Below are 22,625 nucleotides of genomic sequence, written 5' to 3' on the forward strand. Positions count from 1 at the left end.
GGCGCGCGTGTGTGTGTGTGTGTGTGTGTGTGTGTGTGTGTGTGTGTGTGTGTGTGTGTGTGTGTGTGTGTGTGTGTGTGTGTGTGTGTGTGTGTGTGTGTGTGTGCATACACGTTTGTTTTGTTCATCTTGTTTTACATTTATTTGATGTGCATCTTGTATTTCATTCAGTGTACTGTTAGGATAAGACTTAATAAAAACCAAATACAGACCAGGATAAACACACACACACACAATCTATCTCTGTCTTTGAGCCAGCTCCTTGTAAATATTAAAAGGGTTAGACAGACTAGCAGTAGCACTGCACACCTTTCACACTTTACAACATCCCAGTTGCACAGTTGGATTTTGATAAATGCTAGCTTTCCACTAGGAGGAAGCGACCTAAATTTTCAAGTGATGGGACAATAATAAAATGAAGAAGAAAAATGTAAATCTTAGGCCAAAAAAAAAAAGGTCTGTTTACGGTAACCCGACCGACCCTAGTTTTTAGGCCCGACCCCAAACTTTTTTTTGGATCGTCTGAAAAAAAAACCAACGCATCCAAAATAGAGCTGTTTGCGCTCAAACAGCAGACGACAGAAGGGAGGTAAGCTCAAAGTACTGTGTTATAGTTATGTTGGGCAAAAACAGGGATTGATGAGAAGAAATGAACCGTGAAACATCATAGAGAGGGGAGAACAAAAACAAAAAAAAACAAAAAATGGAACAAAAAAAACAACAACAACAACAAAACAAAAAAAAAGCCGACCTACCGACCCTATTTTTTCACCCTATGTTACCGTAAACAGACCTTTTTTGACTCACATGCGAAGCAAAAGTGAGTCTATGTACTCACCCGAGTCGTCCGTCCGTCCGGACGTCCGTCCGGAAAACTTTAACGTTGGATATTTCTTGGACACTATTCAGTCTATCAGTACCAAATTTGGCAAGATGGTGTATGATGACAAGGCCCCAAAAAACATACATAGCATCCTGACCTTGCTTCAAGGTCAAGGTCGCAGGGGCCATAAATGTTGCCTAAAAAACAGCTATTTTTCCCATTTTTCCCATTTTCTCTGAAGTTTTTGAGATTCAATACCTCACCTATATATGATATATAGGGCAAAGTAAGCCCCATCTTTTGATACCAGTTTGGTTTACCTTGCTTCAAGGTCAAGGTCACAGGAGCTCTTCAAAGTTGGATTGTATACATATTTTGAAGTGACCTTGACCCTGAACTATGGAAGATAACTGTTTCAAACTTAAAAATTATGTGGGGCACATGTTATGCTTTCATCATGAGACACATTTGGTCACATATGATGAAGGTCAAGGTCACTTTGACCCTTATGAAATGTGACCAAAATAAGGTAGTGAACCACTAAAAGTGACCATATCTCATGGTAGAAAGAGCCAATAAGCACCATTGTACTTCCTATGTCTTGAATTAACAGCTTTGTGTTGCATGACCTTGGATGACCTTGACCTTGGGTCAAGGTCACATGTATTTTGGTAGGAAAAATGTGTAAAGCAGTTCTTAGTGTATGATGTCATTGCTAGGTTTAGGTCAAGCATGTGAGTCGTATGGGCTTTGCCCTTCTTGTTTTTTTTGGCCTTATGAATGTGTTCTGTGTATTTTTAATTCCAGTAAACACTCAATGCTGACCCATATCTATCTTCTCTGTCACAGGATGAAGTCCTGGGGTTACTGAAGGACGCTATGCTGAAGAATGTCTCTGACACCAAGTGCTTCCTCATAGACGGCTACCCACGAGAACTGGAACAGGGCAAGCGTTTTGAAGCTGAAGTGAGTCACAAATATATTTATTTGCTTTTTATGATTTTTTTGTTTAATCATTATGAAGTTTTTACAATTTCCTGTTAACACTAAACCATTTTAAAGAAGTAGCTTTTCATACATGTCGCACCAAGAACCCCTATCCCCTCCCCCCTCCCCCTGAAAAAAAGTAGCAGCTTTATTCTTTTATCATTTTTGTTCATTTACTTATGTATGTACTTCTGGGACCGGCGCATTCTTTATCTCCTATTAGAATTCATCTCTCCTTTCCATTCTGTTTCATCATTAACCCCTTCACTGCCCACCCAGAATGTAATACGTGGTCATTTTCGGTTTGTCCTACGCCCATAACCGTATCTCATACGTGGGATTTGTGTCAACAACATTTCAGGACATTTCTGAAAACTAAATGGGAGGTAACCACTGTCCAAGTACTTGTAGGGGTTCTAAACACAGTTCTTTCCCATAGACCGTTCGGATAATGCTGTTATACTGTGGCAGTGAAGGGGTTAATGCTTACAGTTGATCATACAAAGCTGTTTCCACACAACCACTACTTTTGTATGTGAACCTTTTTCAAAAACACACAGTGCAAAAGAGAAACAGGATTTGGAGTTGTTTGTAAAGCTGAGTGCTAGGTCTGAACATTTATGAGAAGACTGTCTGATATTACGGTTTGAACAAAGTTTTCTTTGTTTTTACCTACAGTGGAACCCCCTTATTAGCCCCCCAAATTTAAGACTCCCTCCCTTTTAATCAATCAATGAGTCTTATATCGCGCATATTCCGTGGGTACAGTTCTAGGCGCTCTGCAGTGATGCCGTGTGAGATGAAATTTTTATACGGCCAGTAGATTGCAGCCATTTCGGCGCATATTTACCTTTCACGGCCTATTATTCCAAGTCACACGGGTATAGGTAGACAATTATTAACTGTGCCTAAGCAATTTTGCCAGGAAAGACCCTTTTGTCAATCGTGGGATCTTTAACGTGCACACCCAATGTAGTGTACACGGGGGGAGGTTCGGACACCGAAGAGAGTCTGCACACAAAGTTGACTCTGTGAAATAAATTTCCGCCGAACCTGGGATCGAACTCACGCTGACAGCGGCCAACTGAATACAAATCCAGCGCGCTACCAACTGAGCTATATCCCCGCCCAGCCTGTTTTCTCAGACTGTCTTTTCATAACCTCTGTTAAAATAGCCCCAAATTTAAGACTCCCTACTTTTTAAGACCTGATTTTCTCAGATTTTTGGAGGCCTGAAAAGTTGGGTTTCACTGTATTCCTGAAGTTTACATTCTTACAGTTTATACTGATAATTGTTAAGTATTTTCTTCATTTATCAGGTTGCACCCTGCACCTGTGTGCTCTACTTTGATGTGTCCGACGCGACCATGACCTCTCGTCTGCTGGAGCGCGGCAAGAGCAGCGGCCGAGTGGACGACAATGAGGCCACCATCAAGAAACGGCTCGACACCTTCCACAACCAGACAAAGCCTGTCATCGAATTTTACAAGAAACAGGATAAAGCGAAAGAGGTGAGGGAGATTTGTGTGTGTGTGTGTGAAGGTGTGTGTGAAGGTGTGTGTGTGATCAGGCTAGGTGTTGTAGAAACCATTCCTTCAGTTGAACCTGCCCTGGCGACCACCTCTTAACAGTGGCCACCCCAAAGGAGCCCCAACAAGTATGTTTCTATATAATTCGACCCCCCCCCCCCCCCCCTTCAAAAACAGAGCATGCCTGCCAAAAGGGCAGGGCAAAAACAGTCATATACATTGAAAGCCAATATTACATGGGAGTTGCAGCCCACAAACACACAAGAAGAGTTCACCTTTCCATAGCATCCACCAGTCTATACGAACACTTTTGGTTGATCCCTTCGGCGGTAGTTAACGACAGACTGGACAATTCTTGAAAGGCGGGTAGAATATTAGTCCAACAAAAAAACATCATCTTTGCGACCAGACAAACTGAAGATTATGAACTGACTGTGTTTAGGACCATTTTGTTACAGAATTTCATGATGCCAAAGGTTATGATGCTTAAAAATTCTGTTTTATCTTTATTTAATTTTTTTTTATTAATGTAACAATATTGTGCAATTTATTTTAACAGTTTTCTGAAATTAGGATTCTGACTAGTGTTTTATTTTGTGGCAGATCAAGGCAGAAGGAGGCATTGACGAAGTCTACGTGGAGGTGAAGAAATTCATGGACAGCAAGAAATGGTGATTTTCACCAAGCGGCGCACAATAAACTTTGATCATTTGTTTAACTCTCTCATCTTTTGATATTGATGTGTTAAGTTTATGTACTGAGTCTGTACAAGCTACTGCTGCCATATTGGTTTGTCATCAAACACATTTCAATTTAAGCAATTTTCTTATGTGTGAGGATTTTGTTAATCTGGGCATGAGGACTAGAGCAATTCAAGAAGCGAATGTTCCTGACGAGAGTTAAATGCAATGTTGGGGTACGCTTTACTGCGGGGTTAGGTAGGACGATATTTAGCAGTAAAATGTTGTTGAGTACATCGAATGGTATCGGGTATATCCAGGCTTCAAGACAAAGTGACATTCTCCAAGGAAAATGATGAAACATGTGATACAAAAATCAACTCATTATGATTCATCCTCATTTTGCTGTTTTTATCTTGGGCTAAAGCTCACTTGCTCGATATATTATGACCACATTGGATGGGGTAGGTAGGAGTGCTGTTGGTGCATGAATTATTTTTCATGACAAGATTTAACAAGAAATCTGAAAGTACTGAGACAGTAAAAAGGAACTGTTGAAGGTTTAATATAAAATAAAATGTGTGAACAGTTTTCTATCATAATCCAAGCTCAACTCACATTTTGCTCTTTCAATCTGGGATACAAGCTGCAGTGATACTAATAGTGGTTGTGTTTTCATTTTATCATTGCGGTTGTGTTTATCATAGAAGGCTTTTTACACATTGTGATTAAGGCGTCATCTCTTGAGTAACGCAGTTTTGTTGCTGCAGTGATCGAGGCAGGTTTTGCTCAGAAGAGCAACGTTGCTATGTGTTTGTGCTCTATTATAATTTATATTATGCTGCCCTGAATCCTAATTATAATTTATTGTATGACTGTATATTTTATCTTGCTGTCAGACTTCAAGCTGTTCCTGTATTTTGTACACCAATTTTTACAACCATTTTCTCAAGACGGCGACCCTTATGTGTCCTTACTGCGTTTGCTGCCTTTCAACTCGTACGATGCTCAATATTATGTGTGTGTTTGGTTGGTATACACTTCACATTTCATCCACCATAGCTAGCTGTATCATCAGTTGCAATGATGCTTTTGATTGCTGTATCATATGCTATAAACATTCAGTTACAAGATTTTTTCTTAACTGAAAAGGTTGACTTGTAATGAAGTCCATTAACAACACTGGCAACCAACGCATCAATGAGCTAACCATCTAACCTACTAGAAAAAAAAAAGAGTTATTAAAAATACATAAGTCCCATCCTCCTTCCATAATTATTAAATGAATCTCGGAAATAACTTTGTCAGGTTTTTGTGGGTTGTGTAAGAGTTGCTTCCCTTGTATTTCTATAGAAACACTGATGCTAACTATACATGACATTGTAAGCTAGCCTCAGTGTTTCTATGAAAACAAGGGAAAGCAACTCTTCCAGAATGCCGCACACAAACTTGACAGTGATTTCCAAACATTGTCTACAACAATGTGTCACAGACCAGTCTCTTACTGTCGAACAATTAACACTCGCGAGAAAAAATAAAAGTGAAATTGGTTCATGTCTAAAACTAGCACTGTGCAAAAACAACCATCGTGAACAAGCAACCTGCCTTAAATTTACTTTGAATACCAAAGCGATAGGCCTAATTCTTTCTTTCACGGTCATTGTCCTGAAACGGTACTGCTCAGATATTTATTGTACGCCCTATCATCAGAAAATAATGACATTTTTGTCTTATCCTCATCTCGGTGCTTCCTACATTTTCTCAGGATGCATGTATTAGTTGCTGTACTTGTAGACGCTTACAAACTTATTGCTAGTCGGTACACCTTTTTTTTTTTTTAGATCTTCAGGGGTGAAGTTTAGTCAAGACCCCTCACATACTCACTTTTCAATCATAGGTCAGTGAATTTTGTTCTCTCAGGTTATTACTGCTGTGGTCACAGTTGGACTTTTTAATTATCAATGTTTCAAGACAGTGTAGGGCACCTCGTGGCTTGAGTGGAGAGATCCTAGTACCGTCTGCTGGTGTGGTAAAAAGTTGGCTATAATTTATATACCTTTAGCATACAAAGAAGTGAAAAAAGAAGAAAAAGAGAATGAAGAAGAGAAGCAAAGGAACAAAAGGTTACCAGTTAACTATACGAGTTGTGGTTGAAAGCAGATGTGATACATGTATTTAAGTAAGGTTGATGTAATTTTGTGAATACAGTAGCGCGCATAAAACAATTCAGAGTGAAACATTTCCCTGAGAATTTACAAATTACATGCATGCAGACTCTTAAAATAAGCAAACTACATCTTTGTGGTTTTATAATGTACAAGGATATGTTATATGGCGCCGACAGAAGGTGAAATGCCTACACTTACTGTATTTAAAATCACGGAAAAATACCCCAATTTCAAAGCGTTAAGACTGCTTAAAAATTCTGAAAATGCCAACACTTTTATGGCAAATCTGATGACAAAAATGAATTCCTCATGTACAGTATAAGCATCAAACAGTTGACTGGAATTTTATTTGGAAAAACATATTGGGAGATAGAGGATTGTACTTTACTTTCTAATGAAGGAAAACAGTTGGAAAAAGTTTGTTAACCGTGTTTTCTTTCCCATTGTATATACACTTGCAAGTCTTATTTCAAATACCTAAACACTGCTATCATGTATATTTAGATTATTGTATTTATCAATCTAAGTTGACTGTGATAACCTTTCACATGGGACTGTTAGGCCAAAAAAAAAAAATTGTCTGTTAAGGGTAACCCGACCGACCCTATCGATTTGGCGCCGACCCAAAAACTTTTTTTTGATTTCAAAAAAAAAAGAGGTAAAAATGCTAAAAAGAGACATTTGGCGTTTCTTTCTCTCCCTTTCTCTCTGTTTTATTTATACGTTAGTTTTGAAACATGTATTCATCAAATATAAGAAGTGAATGTTCAGCCAACATAGCATTTACACACAAACAAAAAAACAACAAAAAACAAAACAAACAAAAACCTACCTACCTACCGACCCTACTTTTTTTGGTCATGTTACCCTAAACAGACACTTTTTTTTTTTTGGCCTTATGTTCTTCACAATTAGCAATTTTGTATCATTTTAACTCGCTTCAGCAACTAGATTCTTTGTAACACAAGTCCACAGCGGCATATTGTGGAAGTAAAGAAAAAGTCATAAAACAGTTGGTTTGATATTGTTGTCGTGTTTGTGTGCTCTGTGTGTTTGCTCTCTGTGTATGTGCGTGTACTAAGTCTGTTCAAGGGTAAAACTGAGAAAAACAAAAATATATGTTTAACCTTCACCGGATCATGCTTTGGACTACACAGTCCGGATGATGTGGGTCGTGTAAGGACTCGACGCAAAAAGTATGGGTTGTACACGACTCACGTCATCCGAATAGGGATAACGATTTAACACCTCATTGCAGAATAATTGGATCGTAAATTCCTTCTTTAATTCTGTATAGGTCGCCCACGTCCTACATCATCTTCAAATTACGTCATTGTTTAATTACAAAGATAAACCTTCAGAAAGTGATCGATGGGAGGGTCCTATGATGTTTGGGGATAAGACAGTCTCAATCAAAAACTCCCCAATAGTTTCAGAGATACAAACACTTTTGTGAGGCTCTGGCTCGTCCATGATCCAGGAAGCATGGTGAAGGTTAAATCGAAATTATGTACAGATTATCTTACTCTCTCGCGTGGTGAAAGCCCACTCAACTCTGAAGTGTCAACTTTCAAAACAAACATGCCCACAGGTGTAACAAAAGCAAAATTCTTTGTGTATGATATCATAATTTATTGACATTTTGCCTCGTTCACACTTCTCAGATGCAGCAGAAATAATTTACATTGGATGTGTGTGGAGAAAATGAATTGTAATAACTTGAATGAGCCACACATGTCTGTCTGCAAACAAAACAATATAAAATTGTTATCAACAAGCACAATGTAATGTAATCAACTCATGCACAAGTGAAATGAGAAGCTTCAATCATCTGGCCAAAGATTATTTACATCTCATTCTTACTGTCAAACTAATCAATTTTAATCTGATAATTTAATAATAAATCTGAAGGTTCACTTTTAGTCAGAGAATTGTCCTACTACACATTCTATGTGTCATTTTTCTGCAATAGGCCAGGTTCAATAAACACATACTTGAACTTCAGTATTTGAGAGCAACATGCATTAAACACTGATACAAACATTAGTTTGCCAAACCAAAATACATGTACATACATTTATTTCATGCAAAAAGACAGCAAGTACACCTTTTCACATTCTAACACTGTGGTGATACTTTTTAACAACAAAACTCTTCTTTGTCTTCATGTTCATTATCTCAACATTCGTGTATTATTGTGATTCGTCTCTGGAGGCAAAACCTCTGCACATATGCCAGAACCAGTCAAAATATATAAAACACATATTCCTCATGACTATGAAATAAATTCTCACAAACTTAATTTGTGTCACACTATGATTTGTCCCAAAGAAATGCTGACATTTTATGGCAAAACCTATGCATACATAAACAAAAAAATCATACCATTAGCACTCCTCATGGCTGCGATATCAAGCGTGCTCACACAGTTGTTTTCATTTCAGTCACTCTCTGTCTCTGTCTCTCATTAACCAAATAATTATGATCAAGCACAGCCATAACACACAATAAACAGTAGAAAGTGCTTACGGCAAAACCCTGTTAACAATTCAACATTCTCACAAGCCACAAACTCTAAAAGCTAAAAGATTCGTCTTCTAGCTCTTAGGTTGGTCAGCCATTTTTTGTATGAAGAAGATTACTTTGGGGGCACCGTCTTTTTAGGGGGGAGATAATTTATGGTAACCATTCTTCTCATCTGATCTATCATTGTACAGAACTATTGTCACAGTTATATATGGCAGTCAACTTTTGGTTTGACCCTGACAGAACACAAGTGCTGTACATGTGTAGAGCATAACAGTGAAAGAATCGTCTGGACCTACAAGGTTTAGGGTAACAATTCTGACCTATCACTGTACACCACTATTCTCAGTTACCTAGCAGTCAACTCTTGGTTTGACCCTGACTGAACACAAGTGCTGTACATTTGTAGAGCATAACAGTGATAGTATTATCTAGACCTACAAGGTTTAGGGAAGAAGTCTTCAAAAAATGTCACGTACATCACCAAAATCAGATCACCCTGTACCGAAACTTCTCAGTGTGTGTGTGTGTGTGTGTGTGTGTGTGTGTGTGTGTGTGTCTGTGTGTGTGTGTGTGTGTGTGTGTGTGTGTGTGTGTGTGTGTGTGTGTGTGTGTCTGTGTGTGTGTGTGTGTGTGTGCATGCATGAGTTTATTGGCAGACACCATGGAAGCAAAGGGCTTTCAAACCAAACCCAGGAATGCATTTATTGTTTGAGTATCCATGCACTAAAATAATGCAACATGGACCTGAAATTGTATTTAAGCACAATTCATTTCAAGGTGCAGCTTTACCAGACTCGTCACTTCTCATCGTTCCCACAAGTACCCCTTTTGAGACAAAATCACTACAGTACTCTCCGATGCAAAAGGACAACAAAACAGTCACATGACAAAATCAGTTAGTATTGCACATCAACTTCATTTTTTTGGTTTAGATCTTACGAAGGAACTGACAGTGAATGCATCCTAACTATGTGTCTGCTTGAAGCTCATGTTTCTTCACAACTAAGAAAGCTTCAAATCCAGCACAACAAAAATGTCAACTTAACAAAAAAGAAGAAAAGTAGTCCTGTTCTTGAAACATTTGGTGGTGTCTGACATACCGGTTTCACAAAATCCAGTATCGGAGGAAAAGGAAAAGCACAACAACAACAATGACAACGGCTCCAATTTTAGCGTAAGATGAGCGTAGATTTAGGTACTTGGCGTCCTTCTTGTATTTTTGTGAAAGTGTTGACAAGTTGCTGGCTTTGGTGTCTAGCACTGGAAATAAAAAAAGAAACATAATCTTATTTAATTTATTGATTGAAAAACACAATGCCTCCTTTCCCATAATATCAATCAAAGAAAACATCACCCACATAAACCACACACACACAGACAGATTTGTATACTGACATACACACAGACAAAACAAATCATAGAGATGAGAACAAAAATCACCAAAGGTAAAACAACAGACAAGTTTGAAAAGTGAAAGGGGAGGGGTGGAGCATACACAGAATGTTTTTTAAACGCAAACAGACACCAAAAATCAACAAGGATCAACATGAATCGTTAACTGAATCAGTGAATAATTCTGACCAAGACAGGTACTCACAGTTAAAACTAACCTTCCAAAAACCAAAAGGACCAGCTTCTTTAGTAGCAATCAATACAGTGTATAGAGTCACTGCAAAATCAAGCTTACATTCCTTCTGATGCAAAGATTTGAAGAATAAATGAAATCAAGACAAGACTTTTGTCTGCAAGGATCTATTTGTTGTCATGGATACGACACAGGGGAGGCGATAAGGATGCCGTACAAAACAGACCCAGCAATGATCTCAAACCAGACCAGCAATGATCTCAAACCAGACCAGCTAAGATCTCAAGACCAGCTATGATTCTCCAAACAAAAATTCGACCAATCACGAACCTGACAAGGCTTCTCCTCTTTGTAAGACGTCATCGATATTCTGCACCATGATTCTCTGTACGTCTTGGAGTTCTGTGTTGATGGTGGTCATGTTCCGTCGTGCCCTTGAGTCCATGTATGACTTCCGCTGTTTCTGCATGTATGTGTCTGAAAACGCAAAAACGAATTGAACTTGAAGACCCTGACCTCACGAATTTTATGTGTACACACGAGCATACAATTCATGCAAATCACACACACACCCAATATTACAATAATTTTCAATTTCGTAGAGATCCGTTCAGTTGTTTTTTAACCACATGTATTATACATGCACGTCTTTCTGTGAGCGCTTTTTTAATCCTGATTATGCGACACTGAGGGGGAGGGGAAAAAGCTGTGTATCAATCAACCAATTATATTTCCTTCTCTTTCATTTCTTGTTGGTCTTTGGTCTAATTTAGTTCATGTATTCTACCACTAGCAGGTCTGCACATACGTCATCCAGGAAAATCGGAAAAATCTCCACCCTTAACCCACCAGTCGCGACCAGGATTCGAACCCGGGACCTTCCGTATAGGAGGCTTATATCCACCAGGCCACTGTGCCTGTCTTCTTTTTATTCATTGTCAACAATGTCATCAATTGGAACACACATCAGTCAATCGGTCAACGACTCAATCAATCCACCCATCAAGAACTGACCAAATTCAATGAAGCTGTAAGGTCTGGAAACTGTATGGACTCTGGCGCCATACTGGTTCTGAAACTCGGTCTGTAAATCCTCCAGGTACGTGAAAGCCAAACGCTTGGAAAATGCCTTGTCACACAACACCAGGTAGCAAACTCCTCTCTCCAACACATAACTGAAAATTGAGAAAATAAACAATGAATGACAATCTGCATAGATTTATTAGTTATGCCAGTCTGGCAAATTACCCCCACCTGGAGTGCATGCACATATATCAAAGATCAACCTTCTCCATTACAAAATGTACATAATAATTAACAAATATATCGGAAAAATAATGGGATGAAACATATCAGGATTTAGCCATCAACAAATGTTCAGCAAGCAATATTTAACGGCAAGATAATCTAGAAACAACAGAGACTGAGAGAGTTCCTGCCCACAACCTAATTACTTCAACTACCATTAGGTTTGCCAGTACAACAACTTTTGTTCACCAGCCACATCACATTTTGCTGCCTGCAAGTTTTTAGCGGTTGCATCAGTGTTGTTCTCAGATGACAATCTTGGTCATGTAGTTTGACCTGGTATGAAAACTTGTATCTATAGGTCAAATATATGACTCCAAGTCCAAATGCCCTGGCTACAATATAGTACCCCAAAAAATAAAGTACAGTCAGGAGACGTCATTCATATGAAACGGTGTTGTTCTGAGATGAAGAGGACCATAGGTCAGTTAGACTTCGAGCTCTAAGTCTAACATGTCAAAACTATCAGACAATCAACCAGCCAGGGGTCAGAACAATCTGTCAGATCACTAAAAGCAGTGATGTTCCTAGGACTGGAGGGCAACAGGACAAAATGTCCTGAATCAAAAAAACTAATAGGACATCATGTCCTGACTACAAAAAAACAATAGGACATTCAGATCAAGCGAACCAATCATGGCACCTAACCTTTTTAGATGACTGAGAATATATGAATAAAGGCAAATAAAAACTGAACAGTTCCAAATTTATTTTAATATTTTAAATGCAACAGTGTTCAATAGGGTTACTTTCACACACACAGACACATGCTTCAGAATGTCATAAGTGATCTTTCACACACACTGACACACACACACACACTATGCTTCAGAATTAATGTCACAAGTGACAAGTGATCTTTCACACACTTCAGAATGTCACACGTGATCAGTTTCAGTGAGCTTCAACAGCTTTCTATCCTTCTTTAACTTCCATCTCCGACGGGGCCGAAGGCCCTGCAACTTGACTGTCCGAGTCGTCCTTTTTTTTTTAACAAAGCCACTCAAAAGTGTCTGCCCTTTTCCCATGCAAACCTTTTTCTTCGGCGGCATCTTTGCAGAAATGTGGCGGTGGAAGTAAAGTGTCGCTGTCAAAAGTAGCAAGAGTTGTGGCTCTTGTAATATTGTTCGGTCGAGAGTTGCGTCCCTTGTGTTATTGTTCGACCGAGAGTGAAAATTGAAGTTTAAGTAGGCCCCGAATCGAACTCGTTTTAACGGGGTTTGATACTTCAGTTTGTACAGATTCTTCTTGCAGTGACCGCTCTAGACGTAATACTATCGGACAATGACCGCTGACTTCGCGATCGGATCGGACATTTGACGGGACAGAGTTTGCAATCGGTCATTTTACAACCTAAATCGGTCTATGACCGATGACCGACGCCTCAGAACATCACTGCTATTAAAAAGTATGTGTCAATGATAGAAGGCCGAGGCCTAAGACCAACACGGGTGTATTTGGTTTCCCCTTTGAGCTGGAGTGTACCTCTTACATGGTTATGAAATGCTGAATAAGTCTATTCTTGGCTACTTACTGGTAAATGTAAGGTCCAGCTTCCAGGCTGCATCTGGCAGGAGGGTTTGGATCTGTGGACAGCTTCCTGAACAACTGTTTTGCTTGAGTCTGATAGTCCATCATACTTCTGCCAGCCTGAAACGGACACAACAACAACTGACCTGTGGTACATAGGACTAACATTTTCATTTAAACACGTGTAATAAAACTGTAACTGTGGTAGTTAACAGTTCACATACATATATGTGTGTCGCTGTACGGGTTACACAGCGTGAAAAGAAGTCGTCCACACTTTTATCAAAGCACTGACAATGTCTTACTACTCTGTCATACCTGTCTCTTAGCGAAATGCGTACGTCCCACCACCAAACAACTGCGAAATCTGGTTTTGAATGTTGTATTGTACAAACCTGTTCATCCTCTTGAACAGACGCTGCGAGTGGTAGCCCGTCCTGTTGGCGGGCGATCATTGTAAGTAGTACCATTGCAAAGTGTTATTATTATTTTATCATATCACAACTAAAGACTACCGCAATTTGAAGAACTTTCCACGGGTGCAGTGACTACAAGTACACGACTGGAGTGTCTGTTGTAAGTTTTGCGTGACCAGACGATCACAAATGACGTGGCCCTATCTGCGCCTGTCAGGAAGTTTGTCCGGAAGCGGCAATGCCAGCAGAGCTGTCGACATTTTTCACAAGTCTTTTTACGTTTGTAAATTTCCCTGCAGTGATACTGACCAGGGATTACTGTATTTTTGAGTATTTTCTCTGACAGGCTTTCTCAAAAACGTCATGAAATATGTGTAAGACGATGACTTTTTACGACGATTTACAATTGTTTAGTTTCGTACATGTACCAAAATGTCACACGTAATCACACAGATTCGGTTTGGCATGTTGTCTGCTTAGACTTCCTGCCAGTGCGGCGTAAAATAGCTAAAACCAACTCACCAACAGTGATTATGTTCTAAGTATACAGCAGGTTGTGTATCCGATGCCGAAGGAAACATTTTTTCCTAAGAGAACAGAACAGAAAGGTAGGTCTAACAGACTTTGGTTTCCATTTGTGTCAATATTTAGTGGGGTTGGTTTTGGGAGGTGAACTTTCGGTAACAGATTGAGATGTCAATGTTGACAGAAATACACACATGGGACTGACAGCACAGTAAATATGATATGTGTGTGTTACGTTGACATCGCTGCGAGAGCCTTAATGAAAGAGAGCTTTCGCTGTCACTCTCAGAGTCAGAGTTCAGTTGGCAGGATTAGATTTTTTTGTTAGAATAAGATTAAAAGCTGTTTTGCTCAAGCTGTTCACTCATGTGTATGTTGTATGGATAGACATTAACATCATGTGTACACAGTTTGAATACATTTAAACATGTATGACTGTTTTCCCTGAGATCTAGATCTGCACCATCACCCCTGAGGAAGTAAGGCATAAACACTAAAGCTTTCAGTACTTTCATCTTATTGGTTCCAATATTCCAAGGTTGCGTCCAAATTATACTTGACTGCACTAACACAGAGTAACACTAACAGGGACTGAAGTGTATAGTTGGCTTCTGATCACCACCCAGCTAGACCAGCTGGCTTATTGTACATGTATGTAATGATGTATTTTACTTTTTAGTACAATATTCTGCAGTTAGCAGCAGACTATCTATTCCACGAAGTCCAATTAATTGTCATTGAAGCCAGCATTAAGTAAGCATGTTTGGAGGGCTTACATTGACCATCCTCTGCAGAAAATAGTCGAATGATCACTCCAAGGGCTTATCAGACCTGTTTACCCTTACTATTTTGAGTAATTTTATTTATTACTATTTTTTTTTGGATTTTTGGGAAAAAATACTCTCTATTTGAATCCTGACTACGATTTTTAGATGTGCTTCAAATTAGGTTTGTGTTGCTAATTTTAGCGTTTGTAACCACTGGGTTACTATTTTGGTCATCAGATTACTATTTTTTACTTGACCATTACTCTTGTCAAGTTTTGGGGGTAAAACTATGCTCGAAGCAGCTTTTTCAAAGTTGGACTTTACACTGAAACAACCACCAACTTCTGCAATACTAAATCTTTAGAACACTTTACTAAGTCATTTTCAGGAGTGCAACTGCAAGTGCAACTGAATGTGTACTAATGTACCTTATTTTTTTCTATTTTTTAAAGAGCTAAAAGTAAAACAAAAGTACAGAAGTTCAGAACCAAACAAATATATATGGAAACAAGGATGAACATACCATTTAGATTGTTTGGCCATCAGGCATCACGTCAAACAACATGCGACTGAAGACGAGTGAAATAAACATAACATTTACACGCACAATGATTTTCATAGACAAGACATGTATAGTAAAGTGATCTTTTGCACCACCGTGTAAAAGTTGGCAAGTCTGCTCAAATTATGGCAAATATTTCAATTAAGATTCAGTGTTTGACCGACTGCCATTGCCAATACCAATCGCCATGTCACGTGATGTGTGCTCTTGTATTGTCTTCCTGTCAAGTATTTGGTGCTGCTTGATAATGATACCTGTAGTTAATTTGTTAAATGTCACTGATTTCTCATATCAAGTATAAGTTTAGTAGTACTAGTACACAGTTTCCAAACGCAGTCATTGACATAATGTTCAAAACCATTGCCCTATCATTTCTTTGTCTTGCAGAATGAGCAACTCTTGGGACCCCACAGCCTTCCAGCAGCAAGGAGGAGGGGGACAAACCCAGCAACAGTCGGGGGGAGTCAAGCTCTTCGACCCCACCCAGTTTCAGAACCCTCATCACCAACCCAACGCTGCACTTGCACAGGGGGGCGCTACCCAGCAACAACCACAACAACCACAGCAACAATATCCCCCCAACTCTAACGCCAGCTCATTCTTCAACCCTGAGCCCCAGCCAGGCCAGGAGAATGCGTGGGACCACTGGGGCAGCTGGAACTGGAACACAGAGGGTCAGAACGCACTGGTGACCGGGCAAGGCGAGGGGCAGGGCAACCCTTCAGGAGCTGCGGTTGAGAGTACTACCGGTCAGCAGCAAGGTCAGTTCGAAGGTCAGCAACAAGGACAGCAGTTTGTGGGCCAGGAACAACCCGCAGGGCAGTTCTACAACCCCGAGCAGTACCAGAATGGCAACGTTGCACAAGACCCAAACCAGGTGGCTGATAGTTACCCTGGATGGCGGTGGGACCCAGACCAGCAACAGTGGGTACCCGATGGCACCCGGGATGTGGGTCAGCACCAAGGGGACCAGGGACAGCATTTCTACCAGGGTCAGCAGCCGCAGCAGGCCTACTTTGACCCCTCTGCCTGGAACAGCACGGATTCCGCTCAGGCCGGCTACCAGTGGGGAAACAGCATTGACCCCCAGACCCAACAGGGCGTAGGGCAAGAGGCTGGACACCCACAGCCCCATGCAGGAGGGCAGGAGCCTCCACAGACTGTGAGTGGGGACCATGGGGTCCCTGTGAGCGGTCCAGAACTGAACCAAAGTGTAGGAGGCAGTGGCATGTCTGCCCCACCTCCCACTTTGGACATCACCAGCCATCAAGTTGCATCGGTGCCGCAAAGTCAAGGGCACACAAGGGATAACTCTATAGACTCTACTGCCAGTGGCACTGTGGCGGGATTCTTTGGTCGCGGGGATGATGCCGAACCAACCCAACCTCAGCCGTTTGCGGCGGTGGCAGCAGCACCGGAAGCCACACCTCCCATACAACACTTGAAAGTAGCTGAGCTCCAGCGTACTGATTCGGCCATCAGCAACGAAAGCCTTCAGACTCTAAACCTGTCTGCAGACGAGGATTCAAGAGAAGCGTTAGATGAGATGACAGGTCAGATGGGTTCGTTGCAGTTGGGCGGGAACCAGGCAAACAAGAACCAACAGACTAACGCCCCTCCTTCTCAGTTGTACGCTCACCCAGGGGATTTCTCTGGCTTTGGGAACTATCCTGGCAGACATCCAGAAGGCAAAGCGAATCAGGGTGGTGCTGCTTCATCGGGCTCCAGAGAATCGGACGAACAGAGCCCCATGATGAACGATTGGGAGATTGTTCCGCCACAAGCTCACTCTTCCACCTCCCATAGTCGCAACAACTCCCTCGACGACGCCATCAATTTTTCCGCAAAACCACAAGAGCTAGCAGGTAGGGGTGATCAAGCTGAGAACAGCAGACCAAAGATGCAGCCGCCGGATTTGAACCCTGCAGGGTCCCAGTCGTCCACCACACAGGATTCAGAGTCTTTCACCGCCATCAGCTCGACCAGTAGTTCAGGAGACGTTCTGAGTTCGATTCCTTTCTCCCAGACGTCGAGTTATTACCCCTCAGCCGCCAGCACCCCGTTCACCTCACCTGACGCAGTCTCCTTGATTTCACACCCATCCTCCATTCCCAGCTGGCAGAGTTCTCCCCCAAAGGGCGTGACCGCTGCCTCCACGCCCTCTCCTGTCGTGGCCCCACCCCCAGCCCAGATGACCAAAGAAAGATCGGTGGAGCGAGAGGGGTCTGTGGGCAGCATCTCGAGCGCCAAGAGCAGCCCAGAGAAGTCTAAACACTGGTCCCAGCAAGCCAAAGACATTGACAGAAGCCTGAACGACACCACTCTCAGTTGTAAAACAGTGGATGGTGGAAAGCCTTTGCTGGGGCAGGGCGGGTCAGGGTCGGGGTCAGGCAGACCACCGCCTCCTCCCAGTCCGCGGGGGAGTCAGGAGAAAGAGAGTGTCGGGTTTGGTTCCCCGACCCGCCGCCACCACTCCGCCTTCCAGCCGGTGCACAGCCATCGCGCCAAACACAACATGTCGCCGGCAACAACTCTGTGGGACAACCTGGACTCCACTCCTACTGGCAACATCCTCCTGGCTCCTGCCGCCCCACTCATCATACCATCGCTTGGCGGCAACCCTGGCGCCAACACTTCCGTCACCACGGCAACCAGCACCACCACCACCGCTACCTCGGCCCAACACCCCATGCAAAAATCCTCTTCCAACAGCTCCATGGAACGATTGTCAGGGCGAGATGCGGGCAGGAAGGGGCGAGAGAGAGAGGGGAGGGAGAGAGAGGGGGGAAGGTATGTGTCAAGCAGGAGGTCGGGTGAAAAGAGCGGACTCAACAAGACCGAGGACTTTTCAAAGTCACGGGACGAGGACAACCGATCGCTCGGGTCTCTCGATGAGCTGGACGCAACACCTGACTTCGGTGATGATTCCAGGTAATTTTTTTAATGTTGTTTTCCTTTTTGAACTGTAGGTAATATCCCAGTACGTCTGTGTGTGTATGTGCACGTATGCATGCTGGAATGCGCGTCGGTGTAATTAGTTGGGATTTATGTGTGTGTGATAGTGTGTGAATTCATTAAAAAAAAACATCCTCATTTAGTACTAGACAGTGAGACACTGAGACACTCACAATGGTGGCATGGTTTGAGCAGTGAAATACTTTGATTTTGAACACTGCAAACTTAGTCATCAACGATTCATAATATCTTGGTAGATATTATAAAACAAAGGGATTTTGTGTCTAAATAATCTCACCATAAACAGGAGTTTTCTGCTTTAAAGTGGTGTGCACTTCAGAAATTATTGTTCACATTGCGTTTATCACTTCAAGTTCAACTTTGAGGATTTCATATTTTTTTTAAAAAGCTAAACCATTCAATTTAAATTAAATAATATTTCTCTGATTTTGGAACACCTGTTGCTCTTTTTTTTAATGCAAGTCACTAATTTGAGGACAGTCAAACTGTCAAACCTGGATTTACCCAAATTTGTTAAAATCCCCTTCTTTTTAAAGGCACAGAAAGCCTCCCGTAAACCATCACAGATACGGTCAGGCTTTTACACACAGTACAAACACCCTTTCATTTAATAAACACTCACCGATTGAGAACATCCTAGGTGCCCTCCGTAAAGAGCGAACAATTTTCAAAGAATTTATTTTTGCGTGGTTTATCTTACCCCTGAGCCATCGTGAACCCGTGTGATCCAGTTTCCCTTTTTCACAATGTAGTCGTCAGTTAGTCATTTGAATGCGACTCGATGTGAGCTTATCTACAATAGCACGTTTTTATGCACGAAACAAACGGCTGTGGTTCACAAGAACTCTAGCGATGGCTTTTGACTGTTGAGAGAAACGGCGATATATATATATATGCATAAACCGTCGTCTGCTACGACCCTTGCGTGACCCTGCTTCCGGGCTTTTCTTTTTTCAAACTTTCACAACTTCGAATTGTACTGATCTTGTCTTGATGAAAAAAGAATTCTTTTATGATTAAAGAATGTTTGTGTAATGTTCAAGCTGTCAATTTATTATTTAGATTTTAAAAGTTAGGTCCAGCGCAAAAACGCACCACGGTCCAAAAACATTCTGATAATCATCGATCCACGGCTATGGCCAGTTTACATCGATAGAATGAGACCCGAAGGGAAGTAACTCATTTTTGACCTGAGTTCAGGATGGGTCCAAAAAGTGTTCGAGACAATCTGCAAAATTAATTCTTTAAAAATTGCTCGCTCTTTACGTAGGGCACCTAGGATGTTCCCGTTTGGTGAGCGTTCAAATGGAAGGGTGTTTGTACTGTGTGTAACTGTTCTAAAAGCCTGACAGTATCTGTGATGGTTTACGGGAAGCTTACTGTCTGGGCGTGATTTCCGGTATTGAATATTCATAACAGCCGTCCAGCACCAAAACGAGGCGCCATTGTTGTAGAGGACCAAGTCCACGAAAATAAATTCTTAGAAAATTTCTCACGCTCGACAGAAAGCAGCCAGGATGTTCCCGTTCGGTGAGCGTTCAAATGGAAGTATGCTTGTACTGTATAGACGCTCGGGGAGCTCTGTGATGGTTTACGGGAGGCTTACTGTGCCTTTAAGACACGAATTTTGAAGGTCTGAAAAGGGGGGTTCCACTGTAATGTCATGTTTTGTGTTAACTTTGAAATTCATGTGAGCGCACTTTGTTGACTCCCACTCCCAGTCCCAGCTCCCAGTTGAGCAAACATTATCATTTAGCTCCCTTCTACTGAATAGAGTCATGCTCTGCTTGCATGTCTAGGTCTCATAACCTTCTATCGCTGTCACAGTGTCAGGCAATTTGTTAGGCAATAGATGCTGTGGTCTCAGAGTCAAAGTCGGACCTGTATACAATGTGTGTCAGTTGTCACTGTGTGTGTGTGACTGGGGTAGTCTGATATGTTGTAGAGCTTAGGGTAGCTTCAAGCCACTTGTCCAGGGCTAAATCTCAGGCAAAGCACTGACATTTACAAGTAAGTGCCTTGAGCCCTGTCACCAGTATTGATTTTTTGCTGCACAGATTGCCTGCCACCACATGTGTATGGATTGGACATTAATCCACTTTGCACTTTTTTTTCTTAGGGGAGGGGAAGGGAAGAAGATTGATGATGTGGCTCATCATGACGTTTGATGTGTGTGCACTGGTGGAGTGTAGCATTTTGTGTTTGATTTTCATTGCTGCGTTAACTAATAGCTTAAGACTTATTATTAAACTCTTATGAAAAGAGAAGAGTCAAACAAACTAGTTAACACAGTAACACTAACAGATCTATCTGCTAGTGCTAAGCGTCAGCTTTTATTTGATCCACTATGAGTATCAGCTTTTATTTTATTATAAAATATTAGTGTGTTGTGGATTCCTACTTGCTTTATTTGATCTTTAAAATTTAGTGTAATTTTACCATGAAACAGAACTGGCTAGATTAATAATACTGAAGTAAATGTATGGTCACACTTACAGTTACAGTTAGTTTTTCTTTCTTAATAAATGTGTTAACAATTTTAGTTTCACTAATAAACTGCACTGCCTTTATACTCATTTTGTGAATGTTGGAGTAAGACAAGCATGCATAAATATATACTGATTTCTCTCAGCTATGCAGACAGTTTGTTTGCAAATAACAGTTATATAATCTATAAAGTGACTGTTAATGTTTGTAGCTCGGCAAAAGTTTGTGACAGTTGCCCTGGAATATTTGCAGCAGGCAGCTGCTGTTTGAACAGCTGTATTGCATAAAGAGTGTGAAAAGAATGTTTAACTTAAGTTTAGTTTCATGTTTACCTCTGTTGTAAAAAATGCAGCCAGAAGGCAGAACATCTTCCCTCAATGAAGATCTCGAAAGTACTACATGAACCTAAGTTATAAAAAGATATCTCTTCACACCCACACCCCCAAAAGTGTAAATAGAAAAGTCATCAGGCCAAAAAGAAAAATATGTCTGTTTCCGGTAACCCGACCGACCCTATTCTTAAGCGCCGACCCTAAAGCTTTTTTTTCGCTTTTCGCACCCCCCCAAAAAAAAAATATATATATATGAAGTCAAGTATACTTTCAATAAATCTAGGTCAAAAACATTTGCTAAATAATTGTAAGTAAACTAAGGAAGCGTTTATAGAAAATAAAAAACACAGGTAAAAAGACGTTTAACAAAACGTAAGAAAAGGGTAAAACAAAAATTAAAAATTTTAAAAAATTAAAAACCCGGCCGACCGACCCTATTTTTTTCGGCGATGTTACAGGAAACAGACATATTATTCTTTTTGGCCTTATCAGTATTCTATTTTCAGGTCTCTAGGCGTCTTTTCACTTGTTTTCTTCTTTCTTCAGGTTTATTCTCACCCCTGCCTATCCATGTCCCCTCCATACTTTTTGTCCCAATTATCTGTTGTAAAGTTTTATTCTGAATTCTTAATAGTTATTTCAACTCAGCAGTAGCATCCATTCTCTTGTCATTGAAGCAGAGGTGGATGTGTTCGACTTCATGGCTGTACGTGAGTCCACATAGCTTATTACAGCCTAGACATGTATCAGAATTATATGTTACCATGACAATTCTTTCCGTACTAGGAAATTATACATCGTAAATTGCATTCTTGACTTTGATTTAGAAGCTTTTACTAGTTTTAGTGTCTATTTATTGTGTATCACTGTATCAGTGTATGATTTATACACCTGTCTCCTGCTACAGATTGATAAGTCTACTGTTGAAAGTGAAACAGAGTATACATTTCTTACATGTCATGCTTCTTGGTGTTTGAACAGAGCTGACAGAAGCAGAGGTTATGGGAGAGACCCGAGGGACCCACGATACGACCCGTACTACGACCGACCATCCAGTCGCTCAGACTCCTATCGGGAGGATTACCGAAAACCTCGGGACTCGACGTACCGCGGATATGGTTATCGTGACCCCTACTACGATGAAAAATACGACAGGCCCAGATCACGACAGGGTTGGTATAATGATATGATGTAGTTTTGTTTATTAAAGGTACATTACTTCCACTGCAAAAATGTTGAGTGCCACAGATTTCAGACATGGGACTGGTCCGATTTTTATCGGAATTCCGATATTTTCCTTAGCTCACAGACCATTCTTGAGATCGATGCAAATTCGTTGAGAAAAAAAGGGGGGGGGTGGGAGTTGGTATGAACCGTTCAGCTGAAGCTGTCTGCGTCTGAAGTCAGTGCATTCGCACCCC

At 41.1% G+C, this 22,625-nt stretch overlaps 3 protein-coding genes across 11 annotated transcripts in view; 2 read left to right on the top strand and 1 right to left on the bottom strand.

Annotated features, from left to right (window-relative positions):
- Positions 1 to 7,199, top strand: part of LOC138948559 (uncharacterized) — a 100,547-nt gene extending 93,348 nt beyond the window's left edge. For all 4 annotated transcript variants that reach the window (XM_070320118.1, XM_070320121.1, XM_070320119.1 and 1 more), the window contains 3 exons: positions 1,673 to 1,789; positions 3,130 to 3,321; positions 3,943 to 7,199. In XM_070320118.1, the coding sequence (XP_070176219.1) occupies positions 1,673 to 1,789; positions 3,130 to 3,321; positions 3,943 to 4,014 (381 nt within the window). In that variant the 3' untranslated portion in view covers positions 4,015 to 7,199. The remainder of the gene's footprint in view (positions 1 to 1,672; positions 1,790 to 3,129; positions 3,322 to 3,942) is intronic.
- A 563-nt stretch (positions 7,200 to 7,762) lies between these two features.
- Positions 7,763 to 13,738, bottom strand: LOC138948563 (vesicle-trafficking protein SEC22b-like). 2 transcript variants are annotated; one of them, XR_011450010.1, is made up of 6 exons: positions 13,535 to 13,738; positions 13,144 to 13,259; positions 11,316 to 11,476; positions 10,632 to 10,778; positions 9,009 to 9,976; positions 7,763 to 8,949 (listed from the first exon to the last, which is right to left on the bottom strand). XR_011450010.1 is itself a non-coding variant. In XM_070320124.1 (5 exons), the coding sequence occupies exons 1-5, from the start codon at positions 13,607 to 13,609 to the stop codon at positions 9,822 to 9,824; spliced, it is 654 nt and encodes a 217-aa protein (XP_070176225.1). In that variant the 5' UTR covers positions 13,610 to 13,738; the 3' UTR covers positions 7,764 to 9,821. The 2 variants fall into 2 exon arrangements, 1 of the variants encoding a protein (XP_070176225.1); XM_070320124.1 differs by having other exon boundaries at positions 7,764 to 9,976.
- Positions 13,739 to 13,913: 175 nt separating this feature from the next.
- The window catches only part of LOC138948558 (protein transport protein Sec16A-like), a 58,460-nt gene continuing 49,748 nt past the window's right edge, over positions 13,914 to 22,625 (top strand). For all 5 annotated transcript variants that reach the window (XM_070320112.1, XM_070320114.1, XM_070320116.1 and 2 more), the window contains exons 1-3: positions 13,914 to 14,163; positions 15,797 to 18,340; positions 22,186 to 22,376. In XM_070320112.1, coding sequence (XP_070176213.1) covers positions 15,798 to 18,340; positions 22,186 to 22,376 — 2,734 coding nt within the window. In that variant the 5' untranslated portion in view covers positions 13,914 to 14,163; position 15,797. The remainder of the gene's footprint in view (positions 14,164 to 15,796; positions 18,341 to 22,185; positions 22,377 to 22,625) is intronic.

The sequence above is a fragment of the Littorina saxatilis genome, linkage group LG15 (assembly GCF_037325665.1).
Source record: "Littorina saxatilis isolate snail1 linkage group LG15, US_GU_Lsax_2.0, whole genome shotgun sequence".
In the NCBI taxonomy this organism is placed as follows: Eukaryota; Metazoa; Mollusca; class Gastropoda; order Littorinimorpha; family Littorinidae; genus Littorina; species Littorina saxatilis.